Genomic DNA, 22,823 nt, shown 5'->3' on the forward strand with positions numbered 1-22,823 from the left:
GCCTTAATAGGTGTGCGTTTCTTTTTCTTCTAGATTGACCAGTGAGATATACCTGCTGGAGCGCGTGCTATGAGTGGGTGCTGCTATGGTGACCAGTGAGCTGAGATAAGGCGAAGCTTTACCTAGCAGAGACAGATGATAAATTCATTAGAATTTCTGCACCTCAGATTGCAGCCCAAATAAATGCTTCACAGAGTTCAAGTAACAGACACATCTCAACATCAACTGTTGACAAACAAGGAACAAAGAAACTACTACTAATGGACACCAATAAGAATAAGAGATTTGCTTGGGCCAAGAAACACGAGCAATAGACATTAACCCTGTGGAAATCTGTCTGATGAGTCCAAATTTGAGATTTTTGGTTCCAACCGCCGTGTCATTGTGAAACGAAGAGTAGGTGAAAGGATTATCTCCGCATGTGTGGTTCCCACCATGAAGCATGGAGGAGGAGGTGGGATTGTGTGGGGGTGCTTTGCTGGTGACACTGTCTGTGATTTATTTAGAATTCAACGCACACTTAACCAGCATGGCTACCACAGCATTATGCAGCGATACACCATCTCATCTGGTTTGCGCTTAGTGGGATTATCATTTGTTTTTCAACAGGACAATAACCCAACACACCTCCAGGCTGTGTAAGTGCTATTTGACCAAGAACGAGAGTGATGAAGTGCTGCATCAGATGACCTGGCCTCCACAATCACCCAACCTCAACCCATCTGAGATGGTTTGGGATGAGTTGGACTGCAGAGTGATGGAAAAGCAGCCAACAAGTGCTCAGCATATGTGGGAACTCCTTCAAAACTGTTGAAAAAGCATTCCAGGAGAAGCTGGCTGAGAGAATGCCAAGAGTGTACAAAGCTGTCATCAGCTACTTTGAAGAATCTCAAATATAAAATATATTTTGATTTGTTTAACACTTTTTGGGTTACTACATGATATCATATGTGTTATTTCATAGTTATTATGTAGAAATGTAGCAAATAGTCAAAAATAAAGAAAAACCCTTGAATGAGTAGGTGTGTCCAAACTTTTGACTGGTACTGTATATCATTTGATTCTTGAAGAACATAACTTATAACTGTCACACTCCATGAGAACCCAAAATATAAGCTTGTTTTTCTCCAATGTTTGTAAACATTGTAAATGTAAACAAACACTGTATACCCTCATAACATGGTTAAAACAATCATTTTGCTATCATGGATGGTCAGTCTTTAAATGCATAGCTCTGTCTATTAATCTGAGAGTGGTTACATTTCTCCAGGCCTATCCCTCAGCTTTTTACCAAAACAGAGGTCCAACAATTTTGTTATTTTTTCATCTGTTGATTTTCCCTTTAAACAGCTGCATATTATCAAGATATCAAAGTGTCACCAACAAAAAGGTAAACAATAGGCCTATAGCAAATGCAGCATATGACATACATTTTTCACATGTAAATAGCACTTTTTAGCAGCGCTCAAAGCATGCCAGTCCATGAGCGCAGCATTTTTTTTTTCATCTCGAATCAATGAGCCCCAATCAGTCCTCCATGACAACAAAATCATAAACACAGAGTAGGGCTGGCTAATAAGTCCTTAGTTTTGGGGTTATGCTCAGGTAAAAACAATTTGGCTAATCTATAGTTCCATATTTCCAAGTCCTATTCTTGAAGATCATGGGGTATAACATTTATTGAAATGACTGGAATTATGATAGACTTTGGTTTTTAATGTAAAGATATAATTTATTCATATTATTGTATGTAGTAGAAAGCAATGGGTTAGAAGAAGCCTACATATCCAACATAAAAAATAAAATGTAACATCTATATATGGTCAGCTATGTAAACTTTAACATTGATTTATCCTGCAATAGATGTCGTTCAATTGGCAGCATACAGTTGAAGTCGGTAGTTTACATACACTTAGGTTGGAGTCATTAAAACTCGTTTTCAACCACTCCACAAATTTCTTGCTATCAAACTATAGTTTTGGCAAGTTGGTTAGGACATCTACTTTGTGTGTGCTTTTCCAACAACTGTTTACAGACAGATTATTTCACTTATAACTCACTGTATCACAATTCCAGTGGGTCAGAAGTTACACATACACTAAGTTGACTGCGCCTTTAAACAGCTTGGAAAATTCCAGAAAATTATGTCATGGCTTTAGAAGCTTCTGATAGGCTAAATTACATAATTTGAGTCAATTGGAGGTGTACCTGTGGATGTATTTCAAGGCCTACCTTCAAACTCAGTGCCTCTTTGCTTGACATCATGGGGAAATCAAAAGAAATCAGCCAAGACCTCAGAAAGATTTTTTAGACCTCCACAAGTCTGGTTCATCCTTGGGAGCAATTTCCAAATGCCTGAAGGTACCACGTTCATCTGTACAAACAATAGTACGCAAGTATAAACACCATGGGACCATGCAGCCATCATACCGCTCAGGAAGGAGACGCGTTCTGTCTCCTAGAGATGAACGTACTTTGGTGCGAAAAGTGCAAATCAATCCCAGAACAACAGCAAAGGACCTTGTGAAGATGCTGGACGAAAAAGGTACAAAACTATCTATATCAACAGGAAAACGAGTCCTATATCGACATAACCTGAAAGGCCACTCAGCAAGGAAGAAGCCACTGCTCCAAAACCGCCATGAAAAGGCCAGACTACGGCTTGCAACTGCACATGGGGACAAAGATCGTACTTTTTGGAGAAATGTCCTCTGGTCTGATGAAACAAAAATAGAACTGTTTGGGCATAATGACCATCGTTATGTTTGGGAGAAAAAGAGGGAGGCTTGCAAGCCGAAGAACACCATCCCAACCGTGAAGCACAGGGGTGGCAGCATCATGTTGTGGGGGTGCTTTGCTGCAGGAGGGACTGGTGCACTTCACAAAATAGATGGCTCATGAGGGAGGAAAATGATGTGGATATATTGAAGCAACATCTCAAGACATCAGTCAGGAAGTTAAAGCTTGATTGCGAATGCGTCTTCCAAATGGACAATAACCCCAAGCATACATCCAAAGTTGTGGCAAAATGGCTTAAGGACAACAAAGTCAAGGTATTGGAGTGGCCATCACAAAGCCCTGACCTCAAACCCATAGAAAATTTGTTGGCAGAACTGAAAAAGCATATGCGAGCAAGGAGGCCTACAAACCTGACTCAGTTACACCAACTCTGTCTGGAGGAATGGGCCAAAATTCACCCAACTTATTGTGGGAAGCTTGTGGAAGGCTACCCGAAACGTTTGACCCAAGTTAAACAATTTAAAGGCAATACTACCAAATACTAATTGAGTGTATGTAAACTTCTGACCCACTGGGAATGTGATGATAGAAATTAAAGCTGAAATAAATCATTGTCTCTACTACTATTCTGAGATTTCACATTCTTCAAATAAAGTGGTGATCCTAACTGACCTAAGATTGGGAATTTGTACTTGGATTAAATGTCAGGAATTGTGAAAAACTGAGATTAAATGTATTTGGCTAAGGTGTATGTAAACTTCCGACTTCAACTGTACAGTTTTGTCTTCTTCTAATGCCTCTTAAGGGGAAAGTAATCTAAAAGTACCTGAATGTGATCAAGTTACGTTACTGAGTTTGGGTAATCCAAAAGTTACGTTACTGATTACAATTTTGGACAGGTAAGTAGTAATTGTAATGGATTACATTTAGAAAGTAACCTACCCAACCCTGGGCGCTACAGAGGGTAGTGCGTACAGCCCAGTACATCATTGGGCCAAGCTTCCTGCCATCCAGGACCTATATACTCAGCGGTGTCAGAGGAAGGCCCCAAAAAATGTAAAAGACCCCAGTCACCCAAGTCATAGACTGTTCTCTCTGCTACCACACGACAAGCGGTACCGGAGCGCCAAGTCTAGGTCCAAAAGGCTCCTTAACATCTTCTACCCCAAGCCATAAGACTGCTTCAGAATTAATCAAATGGCCACCCGGACTATTTGCATTGACCCCCCCTTTGTTTTTACACTGCTGCTACTCGCTGTTAATTATCTATGCATAGTCACTAAGTACATGTACAAATTACCTCGACTAAACTGTACCCCCGCACATTGACTCTGTACCCCCTGTATATAGCCTCATTATTGTTATTTTATTGTGTTACTTTTTTTATTTTTCACTTTTAACTTTAGTTTATTTAGTAAATATTTTCTTAACTCTATTTTCTTAAAACTGCATTGTTGGTTAAGAGCTTGTAAGTAAGCATTTTACGGTAAGGTCTACACCTGTTGTATTCGGTGCATGTGACAAATCAAATCTGATTTGATTTGATTTAACATGTCACCGCTTATTCGTAAAGTCCCACTACACCACGGTGAGATATGGTGCAATGTTACCTAGCTAACGTTAGCTAATGTAGGTAACTAGCCAACCAAGGTGCCTAACTACCTAGCTCACCAGGCGATATTTAGCTAGCTGTATATCTGCCCTGGTAGGCTAACGTTAGCTAGCATGTCACCAAGTGAAAAAGTATGACTACACAAACTGTGAGCTAACGTTATGTAGCTGGCTAGCTCACAAAGAACTTAATAATAGGTAAATAATAAAAGTTCAAAACAGTCATTATGCTATCCTATGTTGGTTTTCTTTTTACTTGTAAGGAAAGTAAATTGTGTTGTACACGTAACTACAGTCGGTAGTTATCTAGCTAATTTTCAAAAGCATCTAGCTAACCACAGCTCTTTGACCAAACCAAAATAGCTTGTTAGCAGCTAGCAAACAGGGCTTACCTTATCACACAGCTCCAGCGATGCCTCTCACTCAGAGGACGGAAAACGATCAAATACACGTGTTCTTATCTAAGTAACGTTACTGGTTACAATCCGGGTACAGAGCACAGAACCATCCTTGCTTCTGATCGACGGAGAGACCTAAGGTTAGCTAGTTAGCTAAAAAGGCCAGGGTAATTAAAAAAATTCTAGTAATGAAAAAATGCTACGGTAGCTAGGTAATTTGAAAAATGCTAAACAAGAATACACACAAGAAATACACAATATCACTTATTTACACGAGAAACTAGAAAGGCTGTAATATCTACTTGCTAGGTTACTTGTGGATGAGAGTTTGCATAGAGAAATGTGGAGGTTCTTTCCACCCTGCGCCTTGAGTGATTACGTCAAAGCTTGAAACAGGATGTGTAGTTCTGTATGATAGCCACATTAGCGGCTAATTAGCATTTTATTTTTGGAGAGTAATTACATAAGAATATACTGATTAAAGTTACCTTGTCCGAGAGAGATTTGCGAGGTTATCAAAACGTCATGCCGGGATAAGCCTACACAAAACCCAGACCTTATGAAGTAGTTTGAAATTCCCCTATGGAGAAATGAATGGTGGAAAAACGATTGGAACCATTTTCAGGTTTTACAGCTAGGTTTTATGGGTATTATGGTTCATACTGTGGTACTCAATTGATCAAGTTATGTGAAGAAGAAAAAAATCTGATTTCTGTGTACAACGCTGTAATCAATCAGACACGATAAGGGAATTTAACAAAATGTGTTATAATAGAAAAGCCTACCCACTGACTTGCTTAGTTAAATAAAGGTTAAATAAAATGTTATAAAAATAAACTGAAAGCATGCTTAATAAATTGCCAATAAAGCATTTCATAAAGGAACTATAGGACAATTATTTCATGAATCTGTTTTACTGTTTAATGTGTATTTAAAGATGCACTATGCAGAAATCGTTCCTCCGTTTCCTGCTTGCTAATTTCAGTTGATGTGACAAAACAAGCAAGGATAGTGTAGATAATCATTGTACCATCTAAACCGCTGTGAAATATATTTTTCATAACCAAAAATATTGTATTTTCAGCTATTTGAAGCTGGTGTACAAAACCGAAAGTAAAAGACTCAAAAATGAAACTTAAGAACGGGAAGCATGGAAATAGCTCACATAGAATAGATCCACTGCTTCTTAGTCTTGCTTTCAATGAGAATGACAGATCTATAACTCACTTTTCTATGTGAATTTGATCTGGTCCCCAAAAAGTTCCATATTGCAGCTTTAATATTTTATTTAACTAGGCAAGTCAGTTAAGAACAAATTAGTATTTACAATGACGGCCTAGGAACAGTGGGTTAACTGCCTTGTTCAGGGGCAGAAGGACCGTTTTTTTTACCTTGTCAGCTCTGGGATTCGATGTAGCAACCTTTCGGTTACATGCCCAACGCTCTAAACACTAGGCTACCTGCCTAAATAATAATTTTATATTATGTTTACCATGTAACTTCACCACCAACAAATAATTTTTGGTCAGCTGATTTATGCAGGAGGCATCACTGGAAGTCCCTGACTATTCATTACAAACGTGAGACATTACTATAAATAGGCCTTTCCTTTGTATGTTAACTACTAAGTTTTCAGCAGTACACAACACGCGTCCCTAAACCAACTATGTTCCATCATGGAAAAGGTCATTAGACAGAAATCTATCAAAACTGCGCAATGATGAGGAGAATGTGTAAACGACTTTTTCAGGTTTTAGATTCGGTGTTCTGACAATATTTCTTTGGTCTATAATTTCAGATTTGCATTTAGTGGCAATAAATTACTGATGAAAAGCTGCTGACCTCACTGACAGCAAAAGATGGATGTCAACATATCTGAACATTCAACTTTCCTCCATAGTTTACTTCCAATGCGTAATATCAATTTGGTTAATGGTGATTTAAATTAAAGTTATGTGTCTTGGTTAAATTATTATACTTGTTCAGCCCATGGATGACCAATTTGCGCCCAACCTCAGTGGCACTTTACACTTACCTGAAATCGCTGTATGGATGAATAATCCAATTACCGGCCGATTTGACGCGCTGTTGTTCCTTTTCAACAGCTTTTTGGCTCCCAAACATACGCAGTGAAAATTTATTAACTCCAGGCTGAAGCATGGAACTAAATTGCCGCTGCATGTATGTCCGATTGTCATGTGGTTCCCCATCATCTGTCACAATCTGGGATATATCCTCAGATTTAAAACATGAGAGAGAATTAATCTTCTGTTGGTTCTGCACAGAGGACGATGCTTTTCTACTAGGGGCATTTGAGAAGGAAACTCGGGGGTCCTTTTTCACAGTGCCAGCTGTTTCCCCGGCCACCTCGGTCCCTTGCCCCTGTGCTAAGGACCCCGCTGAGGTAATAGAACCGTCCATGCTGGCGACTCTTGAATTACATCTAGATTGCCTTTTCCCGTCGTCGGGTTCAACTATTCCTCCTGTCTGCTTCTCCTGCCTAAAATATGATGGAGGACAGGCTCCCAGAAATGTTGGGGTCCCTCCTGCAATCTCCGTTTTTCTTGCATATCATACCGGTAATGCCTTCACCTGTCCAACTTCACCTGTCCAACCAGTAGCCAACCCGGTTAGCGCTGTTCCTGTGGCTGAGTCCTGTTCAGCCCTGTAGTCTGAGGCTCCACGGCCAGCAGCATCTCCCTGGCATAACAGAGCACAGTTTGGGGCGCGTGTAGGAACACTAGGTGCGGACTCCTCTCCTTGCATGAGCCACAGCTCATTGTTGTTTGAGTTCTTGAGTTCTTGTTGACGCTGCTCCCCCTCCTGGTGTAAATGTCTTCATCTTCATACTTCCACTGTTCCTGTCACCTCCGCCAACAACGGAGCCGGTGTTGTGCCGTAAATGTCCCCCCTGCTAGACTCCCACCTCCCCACTTCGCGTGAACGCGCAAACACTCAATTCTTCATTGCTGCGATTTGCTTGCTAGTTGAGATTTATGATCATGTTAGGCTGCGTTTCATTTTATTTTTTATGTCGGTTTGATCGCGGGGGAGGCACTAGTAAAGTCTGCAGTTTTCGGTTTGGCTATTTGTTTCAAGTGTATTAGTCTATAAATAATTATCTTTGCCAAAAATCGTAATCTCTCCCATGTCTTATTCGAATAGTAGTTGTTTTGAAATGTTTATTGCTTTTCTACATTTTACTCCCTCCTCTATGTTTAATATAACACACATACATTAATTAATAATTTCGGTTGCCTATCCTGACGTGGTTTGTTCGATAGAAAGTATTTGACTCTGATGGGTGCCACGGAAAGTATTTGACTCTAGCTACAAAATTAAGGAAATTAGAAAGGGGGGATTTCGGCAAGGCCATTGTCTTGTGTGTTATATTAAACATAGAGGAGGGAGTAAAATGTAGGCAAGCAATAAATGACATTATTAAATGATTACATTTCTCATTAACAGGTTAAAGGCTACATGTGCACCACCAAGTCAGAACATTAGGCAAAATTAAGAGGGGAAATAGACTAAATTATTAGGGTAAGGCACATGGGCTACTTTAAAAAACAACAATTATTTAATCTTTATTTAACCATATTGTAGTTGGGGATGGAAATTTCAGAATTTTTGGTGGCCTTCCTAAGCTAGGATTCAGACACGGCTAGGACATCAGGGTTGGGGGAGTGTGCTAAAGCAGTGAATAAAACAAACTTAGGGAGGAGGCTTCTGATGTTAACATGCATGAAACCAAGGCTTTTACGGTTACAGAAGTCAACAAATGATAGCGCCTGGGGAATAGGAGTGGAACTGGGGGCTACAGGGCCTGGGTTAACCTTTACATCACCAGAGGAACAGAGGAGGAAGGATAAGGGTACGGCTAAAGGCTATAAGAACTGGTCGTCTAGTCCGTTGGGACAAAGAATAAAAGGAGCAGATTTCTGGGTGTGGAAGAATAGATTCAAGGCATAATGTAGAGACAAGGGTATGGTAGAATGTGAGTACAGTGGAGGTAAACCTAGGTGTTGAGTGACGATGAGAGAAGTTTCATCTCTGGAAGCACCAGTTAAGCCAGGTGAGGTCTCTGCATGTGTGTGGGGTGGGACAAAAGAGCTATCAAAGGCATTTTGAGTGGGACTGAGGGCTCTACAGTGAAATAAAACAATAAGTACTAGCCAAGACAGCAGTAGACAAGGCATATTGGCATTAGAGAGAGGCATAAAGCAATCACAGTTGTTGATCAGGAGAACTAAGACAACAATGGGTAAATGGCGATGAATGGGCAGACGGGTCAGTTAGGTACATACAGGACCTGAGTTCGAGGCTGGGGCCGACAGGTAAACAAAATGTTTACCGTGTTATTGAAACAGTCCAGGGGGCATCAGCTGTGTAGCCGAGTCATCATAGGGTCAAAAGAGCAGCAATAGCTGAGTCAGGGTGCCGTTTGGTAGTCACTACTACGCTAGGCGAGCAGGGGACACAGCGTTCGGAAAAGCTAGCGGGCCGGGGATAGTAGATGGTTCTTCAGCGACATCGTAACAGAATAGCCTGTTGAGACCACATCGGGCGATCACGTTGGCAGTCCAGTCGTGATGGATCGGCGGAGCTCCATGTCGACAATAAAGGGTCCGGCCAATTGGCAAAGGAGTATTGTAGCCCTAGAAATAGCTGGTATATGGGCCTAGCTCGAGGCTAGCTCAAGGCTAGCTGGTGCTTGCTTCGGGACAGAGGCATTAGTTAACAGTAGCCACTCATTTGCAGCTAGCTAGCTGCGATGATCCGGAGTAATGATCCGGTGTAATGATCCTGAGCAGCAGGAATCCGGTGATATGGTAGAGAGAAGCAGTCCGATATGCTCTGGGTTGATATCGCGCTGATATCGCGCAGTCCGATACGCTCTGGGTTGATATTGTGCTACTAACAGCTTACTACACAACATATACTTAGCATTTATTTATTAGCTACAGTATGCATATCTCTCTGGTATATTGCATCATTTATGCAGCAGCATACAATACATTTTTGGACTCACCTTGTTGTGCTGTTCTCACTTGAACAGGAAGGTGGCGTAACGGTCATTTTTTTGTCATCAAACTTTGTCATCAAAGTCTGGCATTCTCTGGATTAATGGTTCTTTCAAAGCAACTGGGAAATCGAAGAAGAAAAAAAAATGTTGAATCATGATGACATCAGTGATCTTCAGGTCATAGCTCTAGAAAGAAGCCCGAGTTCCCGATTTGCAATTCCGAGTTGGATGACCGTTCAAAATGTATTTTCAGTCGTAGCTCGTTTTTCCAGAGTTTCCAGTTGACTTGAACTTACTAAAGTCAGATTTTGCAGTTCCAAGTTAACAGCTGTTTTGAGCGGGACACAAATCCTTCTTCATTGACAGCATGGTCAATGTTGACTGTTTATAGTTTTAAACTAGGAACATTTTAGACTTGGGACCACACAGCCACAGCCAACCCACTGAATAGAAGGCTAACGATTGCTTTGCGATGCTTGCAGTTAGCCACTGATTCCTTCAAAACCACTCATTGTTGAATTTGCGATTTCCAACTGGTTGTGTAATGTTTATGTCCAATGGCCAATGAGCACCGATACGTTTTATCTATAATTTCTCTTCATTATTTCTCTTCATACGACAAGGATTAAAAAGGATTTGCCAGTAGATTGTCGACTTGATTCATGATGATGACTGCTAGCGAAGATTTTGAAAGTATGATGTTGACATAATCAGTCCAATCAAAGCTACTGTAGATATAACGGGATTTGATGTCATTTTATCTGTGGCCAATTAATTACCTTGAGCCTTCTTGGATGGACACTTCTAATGTAACTCTATGGCAGCACCCAAGGGGCTAGAATTTTCTACATCTACCCTTAGACTTGGTGGTGACGTAGTGTCCCCATGAGTGAGAGAACAATGAGCCAATCACGGCACAATGCTCTGTATTTACTGTTGGCTTGCCCCACCACCACAGAATGCAATGAGCTAGGCTGAAACACCTGTATTTTTGAGCTGCCTTACTCAAGCAAACAAAAAAAGAGACCATGTTTGTATGCAGCGTTATTAACTCAATGATATACAGTACCAGTCAAAAGTTTGGACACCGACTCATTCCAGGGTTTTTCTTTATTTGTACCATTTTCTACATTATAGAATAATAGTGAAGCAATCAAAAATATGAAATAACACATACGGAATCATGTAGTAACCAAAAAACTGTTAAACAAATACAAATATTTTATATTTGAGATTCTTCAAAGTAGCCAACCTTTGCCTTGATGACAGCTTTGCACACACTTGGCATTCTCTCAACAAGCTTCATGAGGTAGTCACCTGGAATGCATTTCAATTATTAACAGGTTTGCCTTGTTAAAAGTTCATTTGTGGAATTTCTTTCCTTCTTAATGCGTTTTAGCCAATCAGTTGTGTTGTGACAAGGTAGGGGTGGTATACAGAAGATAGCCCTATTTGGTAAAAGACCAAGTCCATATTATGGCAAGAACAGCTCATATAAGCAAAGAGAAACAACAGTCCATCATTACTTTAAGACATGAAGGTCAGCCAATGCGGAACATTTCAAGAACTTTGAAAGTTCCTTTCAAGTGCAGTCGAAAAAACCATCAAGCGCTATGATGAAACTGGCTCTCATGAGGATCACCACAGGAAAAGAAGACCCAGAGTTACCTTTACTGCAGATGATAAGTTCCTTAGATCCGGAGCCTGCTGGTTTTCTGTTCTACCTAATAATTGCACACACCTGGTGTCCCAGGTCTAAATTAGTCCCTGATTAGAGGGGAACAAAGATACAGTGGAACTGGCTTCTAGGTCCAGAGTTGAGTTTGAGGGTTCTAGCCAGTGGGCCTGAAGTTGTCCCACACTGAAGAAGTCTGCAAAGCTGAAATGTCTGTGTATGCCATCTCTGATGCAGTGAAAATAATTTTGTTACAATCCAAAAAATGAAGTAAACTTTGTGCCACATCTTTTTGAGTGCGGCCCCATCACACACCGTCCCTTTTGCTTAGCTTCAAGTCATGCCATTCACCTAAGAGGACTGACACTTTGATGTACAAATCAGCGGAGGCTGCTGAGGGGAGGACGGCTCATAATAATGGCTGGAACGGCGCGATTGGAATTGCATCAAACACATGGAAACCAAGTGTTTGATACCATTCCACTAATTACGCTCCAGCCATACCACAAGCCCATCCTCCCCAATTAAGGTGCCACCAACCTCCTGTGGTACAAACCAATTGCCTAAGACCATCCAGGGCACTTTGGAAAATATCTTTATAGCTTTACTTGTGGAATGGCCTTCAGCATTATGTGGCCTTGTGGAAATATGAAACATTTACATCTTATTCAACAGTTAACACAATAGACCACATCTCTTCAAATCAAATAACTTTATTAATATTCTGCAATTTGGTACAGTTGACAGTGTTAACTATACTTGCTTGCTTACTTACTTCCTGGCAAAATAATTTACACACATATATATATATATAATTTTATTTTATTAAATTACACACACACATATGTGTGTGTGTGTGTGTGTGTGTGTGTGTGTGTATGTATGTATATAACACACATATACATACATATATTTTACACACACACACACACACACACACACACACACACACACACACACACACACACACACACACACACACACACACACACACACACACACACACACATACAAATTCAGTACATTTCTCAAGACATTAACACTGAAAAGTTGTTTAAAAATCACAGGGTGCACTATATTACGTAACACTCAACAACCCAATGCCCCTCATACATCCTGGAAGGTCATCATCAGGATATCTGTCAGTAGACAAAGATAGGATTGACAATTAGATTGACAATTAGATTGATGAGAGCTAACCTCTACAGGAGTTTTACTGCTTTGATTTTGCAATCAGAATAAATTCATTTGAAATGGGCTCATCCTGTCAAGTGGATTGATTCAAAAGCTGTCATACGCACCTCTCATCTTCTCTCAGTTGGAGTTCCTTTGCCTGACGTCCTTGTTCTTGTGATCTGTGTTAGCATTGCTCTTCCTGAAATACATTTTCCACTCCGAACATTATAGCACATTCAGAAAATAACACTATTTCCTTGGGTGAGAAATTAAATATATATTTTTTTATGTCAGTGTGAAATGTGTACTTACAGGGGAGCAGATCCTGAGTCGTCATCTATACAGCAACACAGGGACAAAAGAAAAGATGAAGAGCATTCAATAGCTGAATTTGTTTGAGACAGTCTGGGTGTGAGAAATATTCTCCCAATGAGAGAAAGGCATGAAAAAGACAATTTTCGACAGACAATGAAAGAAAGCGTGACAAAGTTCTAAGCATTTCTTTAAGTAGGCCTTTCAATTGAATGACTCAATGAAAAAAAACAAGCGCCCACTGCCATAGATCTACAATAATCAAATAAACTTCATCACAATCAAATTTAAAAAAGATAAAACAGCAAGAGTTATGACAAATCTACCTTCACTGTATCCTAACTCTGTTCCTGATAAACAATATGGTATCAATCTGTTCTGAACATCGCTCAAAATCATGCAGAAAAAAATACGTTTTAGTGATGTCAACACAGAAAATGGTTATAGACAAAAGCATACAGGCATACTGCAGATCAAACAGTACTCTCAGGAAAGAGTAGGTGCCCTCAGGCAACGAATGAGATCAACATGATCAACATGATATCCCTATTATAAATAGCTGAAATTACTCATCATGCATGGAGATCAAGATGCAGATGCACGCAAGACCAAATATTAAAAAGGTATACACAGCAATATGACATAACTGGCCAGGCTGCTTACTGATCAATATTTGTTGTTGATGTATGTAAGCAGCAAGTTGCCGCCCTGTGTATGATGTCATACTTTTGTGTGTACCTTTAAAACCCCAATTCCTGAGGCGTTTCCAACATATCAAACCATGACATTAGACCTAATTCCTCCCTCACATTACTTATGTCCATTTTGCTGGCATGATTAAAAAAAACATTGATTTGTGGTCATAAAAACAGAGCAACATTTTTGCAGTCTGAAAATGTCATTCAAATTTAGCCCAGGTTGGTCCAATGTAGGAAAGCAAGGCCAGTGAAAGAGTTCCTTATTAGATACATTCTTATACAAGTGGCGACTATGAAAGCAGTGGATTCAGACTCCCATAGCTTCTCAGTTACTGTCATCTCAGGTCAACCACTTCAATCTGACATGTGGTTTTGATCACTTACCAAAACGCAAAAGCAGCAGCGAACAGAGAAATAAAAAATGAAAAAATAAAAAAAGGTTCTAATAGAAAACAAATTGCTTTAGATCGAATGGAACTACTAAAATCAAGAGTGGAAAACATACCTGTAAACTAAATCAAGACCACACCAATAATAGTAAACCTCCTGTATCCAAACAATAAAAAAATGCTAACTATAGAGATTTCATTAAAATGGCAGGTAATGAATGCACAGAAATCTTTGTAGAATGACAGTGCATCTGCAACTGAGAGACTGTTCTGCCAGTCGGGGGCAGCAGACACTCACAGTCAAATCATATGGACTTGACCAGGTATGCTACTTTAGCCCTTCAGAAAACATAGATTAATGGCAAAACAAGAGTACTTCCTTTCTGCCTTTCTCTGCGGGTGTGTCTAATTACCGTCGTTGATCTCATCAGGCTTTCTCCTCTTCTCATAGATGAAGATTATGCTGACCAGGATGATGACCTCGGCCACTACGCCCAGGAAGGGCCAGAGGGCGGCCAGCCGGCTGCGGACGCGCAGGTGGACCTTGTCGGAGGTCGAGCCGACCTCGCTCGTGCCGTAGCAAATGTAGTCGCCTATGTCCATGGTGATGTCCAGGTCGTCAATGGTCAGGGTGGTCCTGTTGGGGGTGCTCTTGATCTCATACCTGTCGGTACCGTTGGTGATGGCCTGAGAATGCCAGACAGAGAGTAAAGTCATTCAACACCAATTTCCAGATTTCAATATTTTTCTATTTTCTAGGGCAGACCCCTTTGGCAAGTACTACTACGTGTGGAATTACTGTGGCTTCAATCAAGATACTGATTTAAGTCAATGATTCCTAAAATTGGAAAATAACTGCAGCATGGTTGAAACTGAGTTCAATCACTCAGTTTAGTCCAGCAGCAGGGTTTATTCCAGCTCAGTGAAACCAATTTTGTTAAGCCTAATGTGTATCAATTATGTAAAGTTTGCTAAAGCATACCGTCTTATCTTCTCCCTCCAGTTTGTACCACTTCCAGTCAGTGGGCAGTGGGTATCCATAACTAACACACACCAGCACACCCTTGTCCTTCTCGTTACCATGCTCAGAGCGTTTGTATGCAGAGACATGGGGAGCAGCTAGTGACAAACACAGGGAGGCAGGTATTTATGGGATGATAGCCAATATGCTCTATTTATCCAAAACACCAGCATCTGCAGTTTTCTAAACCAATTGGTAATATAGGCCTATTGCAGCCTTCAGATACTCAAAGTGCGCTAAAATTAACTAGCAGAGCATGTCAGTAGAAGAAACTTAAAAGGATTACTTACTTTTGACTTCAATGGTTGTCTTTACCTCGGGCTCAGAAAGGAAGACACACTCATACAATCCACCGGAATGGGAATCGATGTTAGCCAAGCTAAAGGAAAAAACAAAAACTAAAAGGTAACTTCTAAAGATGGGAAACATAGACATAGTACAACAGACTTCGCTCAAACAATGGCATCTACACATCCCAGTCATGAAGTCACTTTGCAAAAGATGCTGCCCCAACAGGCTGAGCTTCAGTGGCAGGTAAATCGAGTCACGTCCATCTGGTGGATCAAACATGCAGATAAAACATGCCGACACACTCTGCCTTCCTGGAACTTACGTGTGCTCGGTGTAGAGAGTTGGCGAGTTATGCTTGGATGACTCGATCACTTTGCCGTTCCTCATCCAGTAGTAGCCTTTGACTGTGGACGGGGGGTGGGTCAGTTTGCATGAGAGGACGGCAGAGGTCTGGTTGTATACCTCCATAGGTTGAGCTTCAATTAAGGGATCTGTAGACGCACACAAAGTGAATATATTAAAAAGCCATCCTTTGATATAAACACATCAAGTAGGCCTATACACTGACCATTACAGTTTACCATAGTACCATGAGGAAAGGCCAAGTGTAACTAATTATTGTATGTCTTTTCTAGTACAGGACATTGCTAAAATAGTTGAGGGTAACTAAAAAGGCACTAGATACATCTGTGGTTATTTAGGCTAGAGGAATTTATAGGGTTTACTGGACAAATGGCAATCTATTGGAGACACTGTTCAGGGCTCGACATTGCTTTACTATCCTTTAGCCTAAACTTCATAGAAAAAACTGATAAGGTCTAGCCTAGCTGATCAAATGGTATTACTTTCATCAACTATCACACTTCAAGCCAAAAACAACACAATATAAAATGGCAGAACAGAGCTTTCCAAGAAGGGGGCAGATCACACATGGGAAGACACCTAAATGGAGAGCTCGGTCTGAACCAATAGTTCAAGATAGGAGGGTTAAGAGGAGTTAGACTGAGAAGTTAATCTAGGAGGAGACCATGCTTGTAAATGCTTGTAAAAACACAAGCAGAAGAAGCAACCAGCAAGGTGAGGTATGGCAGGTTGGTGTTCCACTGACAGAGAAGAGGAACAAATAAGAGGATATTTTGGTTTGGTTTAGGGTAGCGAAATTAACAACTTGTGTCAAATAATACTGGACCACAAGGCAGAAAGATGGCCTATGGTTGAGAAGCATTACAAAGCTGGGTTGGGGTCTTCTGTAGATCATTTAGTACTCCTAAAGAGCCTAAACAGGTCTAAAGAGTGTAAACAACACAGGACAGTGCCAATGTTTGTATCAATTATTACACATTCTAATCCTTGGACAGAACAGCAAAATAGAGAATGAAAGCCAACAAGAATCTAAACACACCATAAACTGACCCCTTAAATAATATATATTTTTTATGATGCAGCCATTTGCAGGTTTCAGACCTTCTAACCAGTATTATCCATATGAAAAATATTTTGCTAATTAATTTATTTAAACAATTCCCTAAGCTTTGACATTGGCCTAGGAAAGAGGCATCAGATTGAGGGTAGTGCTACGGCAGGTAGGACGCGTCTAAGGAGAGGCTCGGCCACGCATGACAGGAGCTCAGTGAGGGGAGTAGGGGAGTCTGGGTGAGACAGGGCAGAGGGCAGGAGAGGGTGTAGGACAGGAGCTGGACCACTCTCTGTCCTCTCTACAGGGTGACGCTGCCGGGCTGTACACAGGGCCTCCCACCACCAGCACTCACTCACATTCAAAGACTATAACATTAGCCTGTGAGCGGATCCACTTGACTTTGGGTGCCTTCTTCAGCTTGTTGCGGTCAGGATCGTTGGAAGCGCGGCACTCTTACGTGCCAGTCATTGAGCGTGAGGTTTAAGAGGTGAATGGAGCTGGATGTAGGTGGCGTTGAGGCCGACACGGTCCTCCCGCACCCCATCAAACACCTGGGTCATGGTCTCGTGCTCCTCGCCCTCTATGAACCACCACTGCACCTCGGGGATGGGGTTCCCCGTCATCTCACAGAGCAGCTCTGCACTGTCCTCTATCAGCTTCATCTGGAACAGGGACGACTTGATAAAGCCGACGGAACAGGCCATTATGGGGGAGGGGTGGATTGATTTGAGAATTATATTGATGGGTTGGGATTGGTGTGAGCACATCCGTCAATTCAACGGGATGATAGTAAGGCAGAAAGAAAGAAACAGAAGAGGTTAATAGGACACGTGAATAAGAGAAGGAATAGTTTGAGTATCATCATTTTAACCAAATTATTTCATGCCAAATTGATGCAAACAAATTGGTGCACAAATTGAGAGAAACTTTTTGTGCTTCAAAACATTTCTGGAATCTTTTATTTCAGCACATGAAATATGAGACCAACACTTTACATGTTGCGTTTATATTTTTGTTAAGTGTATAACTGAAATTTCTGTGTGAATTTGGTCGGTTGCCCAAAACATTACATATGCCGCTTTAACAGAGCATGCAACTCCTGTAATGAAGCAGCTAATAAAATGTAATTTTCAAACACTTGCCAAAATGCAATTAGCAAGAAAACACCATTCTAAACAGAGCACCTGATGCAAGCGGTATATGACAGAGAGGAAAATCTCAGTTCCAAACTTAGAGGGGGAAACTAAAGACAACAACTAGGATGGGTTGCTAATATGAATAGTGTTGTGTCTTTGGCTTCTGGACAATGAAAGAAAGTTGATATGAAAACCAATAGAACAGGAGAGAAATGGCATATGAGGAAGTCTTTCATAGGCAGTGCGTGTGGAAAAAGGCCTAGCTGATTATTGAGTTGCGGCTGTCGGTGAAAAAGCATCTATAATGTGTGAAGATAATGAGCCTTGAGTATAATATTTAAAAAATGAGACACGAAGGGGAGGGATGTGTTGCGAAGATAGCCTATAGGCACATCTCTCTCCAGAATGCAAGCGCTCAGCTCTCCAGAATGCAATCGGTCTGCTCATGAAAACGTTAGTTTGTTCGGACACTACAATGTCCACTCTATGGAAACGTGAGACTCACACGTCAGTGATTTTGCTCTACGTCCCCCACAAGCGTCACGCGACTCGTCTGTAGTCGGTACAGCCGATCTGCCAATTTCTGTCTGTAGCGTCCGAACAGTTTGGGCTAAACACTAATATAACCTCCCCTACGGAAAGGTGAGTCTTACATGACCAAAAGTATGTGGACACCTGCTTGTCGAACTTCTTATTCCAAAATCATGGGAATTAATAGAGTTGGTCCCCCCGTTCGCTGCTATAACAGCCTCCACTCTTCTGGGAAGGTTTTCCACTAGTAGTTGGAACATTGCTGCGGGGACTTTCTTCCATTCAGCCACAAGAGCAATAGTGAGATCAGGCACTGATGTTTTGGGTGATTAGGCCTGGCTCACAGTCTGCGTTCCAATTCATCCCAAAGGTGTTTCATGGAGTTGAGGTCAGGGCTCTGTGCAATCAAGTTCTTCCACACCGATCTCAACAAACCATTTCTGTATGGACCTTGCTTTGTGCACGGGGGCATTGTCATGCTGAAACAGGAAAAGGCCTTCCCCAAACTGTTGCCACAAAGTTGGAAGCACAGAATTAATCTAGAATGTCATTGTATGCTGTAGCGTTAAGATTTCCCTTCACTGGAACTAAGGGGCCTAGCCCGAACCATGAAAAACAGCCCCAGACCATTATTCCTCCTCCACCAAACTTTACAGTTGGCACAATGCATTCGGGCAGGTAGTGCTCTCCTGGCATCCGCCAAACCCAGATTCGTCCGTCGGACAGCCAGATGGTCAAGTGTGATTCATCACCCCAGAGAAGGCGTTTCCACTGCTTCAGAGTCCAATGGCGGTGAGCTTTACACCACTCCATCCGAAGCTTGGAATTGCACATGGTGATCTTAGGCTTGTGTGCGGCTCCTTGGCTATGGAAACCCACTCATGAAGCTCGCGACAAACAGTTATTGTGCTGACGTTGCTTCCAGAGCCAGTTCGGAACTCCGTGGTAAGTGTTGCAACCAAGGACATACGATTTTTACATACTTCAGCACTCGGCGGTCCAGTTGTGTGCGCTTGTGTGGCATACCACTTTGCGGCTGAGCCGTTGTTGCTCCGAGACATTTGTTCTTCAAAATAACAGCACTTACAGTTGGCCGGGGCAGCTCTAGCAGGGCAGAAATATGAAGGAAATGTGGCATCCTATGATGGTGCCACGTTGAAAGTCACTAATCTCTTCAGTAAGGCCATTCTACGACCAATGTTTGTTTATGTAGATTGCATGGCTGTGTGCTCGATTTTATACACCTGTCAGCAACAGGTGTGGCTGAAATAGCCGAATCCAGTCATTTGAAGAAATGTCCAAATACATTTGTACATATAGTGTACATCAGTTGTCTTGCTCTACGACGCCCACAAAACTCTCCTGAAGGTAGTCCAGTACCAGTTAAAAAATAAATTTGGAAGTATATATGGAAGTAGATTAGTGCCCCAAAAAATTGGGTAAAATGTGTAAAAAATTCTGTGATCTTTCTTATATCTCTCATATATGACAGACACATCAAAACAAACTTCCTATAGAATTATTTTGGGGGGGGGACTGTTTTCCATGTATGAATCTGTTATTGAATGTGTTTCAATGGGCTAATAGCAATAAGGCTGATTTTAATGTTCCATCAAATTATATATATATATATATATATATATATATATATATATATATATATTATACCCGAAGGGATCTTAAAATCCAAAATCAAATAGCTAAATGAGGGTTGACTTCTAACAACTTGTGTAGCTTGTGAACAGAGTTTGTAGCTCAAACTATTCCGTCCCGTTGTCACAAACGTTGCTCTTGCTCAGCCCCAGTGAATCACACACACTAATCTACCGTATCTACAGATGCAGAAGAACTAGACAAATACAATGGTACAACTCAAAAGTCTGTAGCAAACCATTTTTAAAGGGATTTAGAAGTCCAAAAAGTGCTGGTGTTACAGTGGGACTCATTGTGTTAAGATCATTACATTTTCTTGCAGTCTCTGCTAAAAACAAGCTTGCAAACACATGGGTTCTTGCTTGTTTGAAACGTTTTATATAATACATGTAAATACATTGGTATTGTAACCATATAAATATAATATTTGTGGTGAATTTAATTGAGATGTGGTATTTGTATTTATTAGGGATCCCCATCTTCATGGGGTCCAAATGTAACAGTGTAGGTTCCGTCCCTCTCTTCGCCCCAACCCGGGCTCGAACCAGAGACCCTTGCACACATCAACAACTGACACCCCACGAAGCATCGTTAGCCATCGCGCCACAAAAGCCGCGGCCCTTGCAACGCAAGGGGAAACCCTACTTCAAGTCTCAGAGCGAGTGACGTCACTGATTGAAACGCTATTAGCGCGCACCACTGCTAACTAACTAGCCATTTCACATCGGTTACACAAACACATTAAAGCAATTACCACTATGTTGTACCACATTTAAATAATTGTGTTATTTATCTCCATTGAAAGGTTGACATATGGAGGTAAAACAATCTTACCTTTTTCATCCTCTAAACTGGACATCTATGACAGAGCAGCTAACCTCTAATGACTCAAGTAGGCAAACTGGTCTACACCGGTTTAAAAGATCGCAGCTAACAAGCCAGATGCACAGGCAGAGCTTTGACTCTCAAAAAACTAGCTGAGACTTCAAACATGAAAGATTACAGCCTTGGTAGACAACTGGTTAGTCTGCTCATGTATACACTCAACAAAACATTGGCTGGTTTATGAAGAACTAAACAAAGGCAACTCCATTGGCTGGTGGTGGTCATGGTGGGGGATCTGGTCAAAAACTTGCAAGCTAGCTGGTAAATACTAGTAGTAACTAAATATTGACACTTGCCTTTTTAAAACGAGACCTACACGTCACTGATTTTAGTTCTGACAAACGGACATTAATAATACTTAACAAAATGAAACGTTAGCCAACTATTTCAGCTAGCTAACGTTACCTACACGTAACTGATTTTTAGCTATCACTAACGTTATGCGTTTATATTTACTAGTTATTTCGTATAACTAATATAGTATGAATATTGATGCAAAGCATCACATCTTTGTCAGAAATATATCTTATTTACATAGTTAACGTTGCCAGGCTAAAACAAGTAAAATTATCCATCAATCATGTTCTGTGCCTGGAACGTTGTGACCACCCTCTTACTCTTATGCTTCCAAGCTAACGTTAGCTACATTTAACGTTATAGCGAGATGGATTTTTTTGTTGAGGTTGACTGTTTGGAAAACACATGACGTTGAACTGTAACGTTAAATCAACAATTGAAAACCGCTAACGTTAGCCAGTTCGCACACTCTATACAGTAACGTTACCTAGCTAACGTTAAATATCTTACCTGTCTGGGCATTGGCTCGGTTCAAGCACAATAGGAGGGCACCTAAACCCCACAGCACTTTCATTTTCAAAATGATTTTGGTCTGTCACAGATATACTGTCAATTACACTATTTGTCAAATATTTGATCTTATCTCGACTCTCTTGCTACACCATCGACAAGTTAGTCGTCGTCGTCCTCTAGTTGTTCCTCACGTAGTGAACTAGCAAGTCCTTGCACGTCACGCCCTGTGCGGAAATTTAAAAAAAATTGAATATATATAAAAACAAAACGGCTCAGTTCGACGTGAACAGGCAAAAACAGAAAGGGGATACCTAGTCAGTTGTACAACTGAATGCCTTTAACTGAAATTGTGTCTTCCGCATTAACCCAACCCCTCTGAACACGGGCGGACTGAAACAATAATTCAGGCCGGGAATTTGACTCCATCCCAGGCCACCCTGTTCACGCAAACCACCAGACCGCTAATTGTGTAGGCTAACCCTATGTGTTGATGTAACGGCTACCAAACTAGTTATCAATTTGGCAACTATGTTCATCTGGGAAGAAAGTTATCCACATTACAAAATACAAACATTTGGGACTGACAAACAAGTAGCCTACCTGAACACTGAGTTTAAGTTATGTTATGGGTGCACCCTCAAAAACTCACTAGGAATACACCAATCATACCACATACAAATGTATAAGGCTAGACACAAAACAATTAGCCTACACTTTTTAAAAAGATAATGAGATATAGAGTTAGCTCAACTGTTAAAATGATTATCTTTATATTCAAGCATCAAGTATATCAAAAGTATAAAAAAACTTCACGCACACACATTCACTAAACTTGAACATAAGCTACAACAATGTAAGTAAGTATAATACAAAAGTCAAAAAGCACTTCTCTTCAAAAAAATGTAGATTACAATGGTCACTCACTGCTGTCCATAAAGCAAATAGCACAAAAATAAACACATCTATACACTGAGTCAATAAAATTGAACATTGGCTACATAACTGCAAGTATAATATGAAAGTCCAAAAAACATGCCTTTGTACAAAAGCTTTAA

The 22,823-nt window shown here is 40.9% G+C and overlaps 2 protein-coding genes across 6 annotated transcripts in view; both read right to left on the reverse strand.

Moving 5' to 3' along the window:
• The window catches only part of LOC106573610 (potassium/sodium hyperpolarization-activated cyclic nucleotide-gated channel 2), a 136,039-nt gene extending 130,667 nt beyond the window's left edge, over window positions 1-5,372 (reverse strand). For all 4 annotated transcript variants that reach the window (XM_014148809.2, XM_014148807.2, XM_014148808.2 and 1 more), the window contains exon 1: window positions 4,743-5,372. The gene's annotated coding sequence lies outside the window, so the exon portion shown is untranslated. The remainder of the gene's footprint in view (window positions 1-4,742) is intronic.
• Window positions 5,373-12,399: 7,027 nt separating this feature from the next.
• Window positions 12,400-22,150, reverse strand: LOC106573609 (basigin). 2 transcript variants are annotated; one of them, XM_045697224.1, is made up of 8 exons: window positions 21,766-22,150; window positions 15,659-15,827; window positions 15,336-15,424; window positions 15,007-15,143; window positions 14,438-14,711; window positions 12,938-12,962; window positions 12,751-12,824; window positions 12,400-12,588 (listed from the first exon to the last, which is right to left on the reverse strand). In XM_045697224.1, exons 1-7 carry the CDS (start codon window positions 21,827-21,829, stop codon window positions 12,764-12,766), a joined length of 819 nt encoding a protein of 272 aa, XP_045553180.1. In that variant the 5' UTR covers window positions 21,830-22,150; the 3' UTR covers window positions 12,400-12,588; window positions 12,751-12,763. The 2 variants fall into 2 exon arrangements, with proteins under 2 accessions (XP_045553180.1, XP_045553181.1); XM_045697225.1 differs by lacking the exon at window positions 21,766-22,150 and adding an exon at window positions 20,908-20,947.
• Between the last annotated feature and the right edge of the window lie 673 nt (window positions 22,151-22,823).

This window comes from Salmo salar, chromosome ssa16 (assembly GCF_905237065.1).
Source record: "Salmo salar chromosome ssa16, Ssal_v3.1, whole genome shotgun sequence".
NCBI lineage: Eukaryota > Metazoa > Chordata > Actinopteri > Salmoniformes > Salmonidae > Salmo > Salmo salar.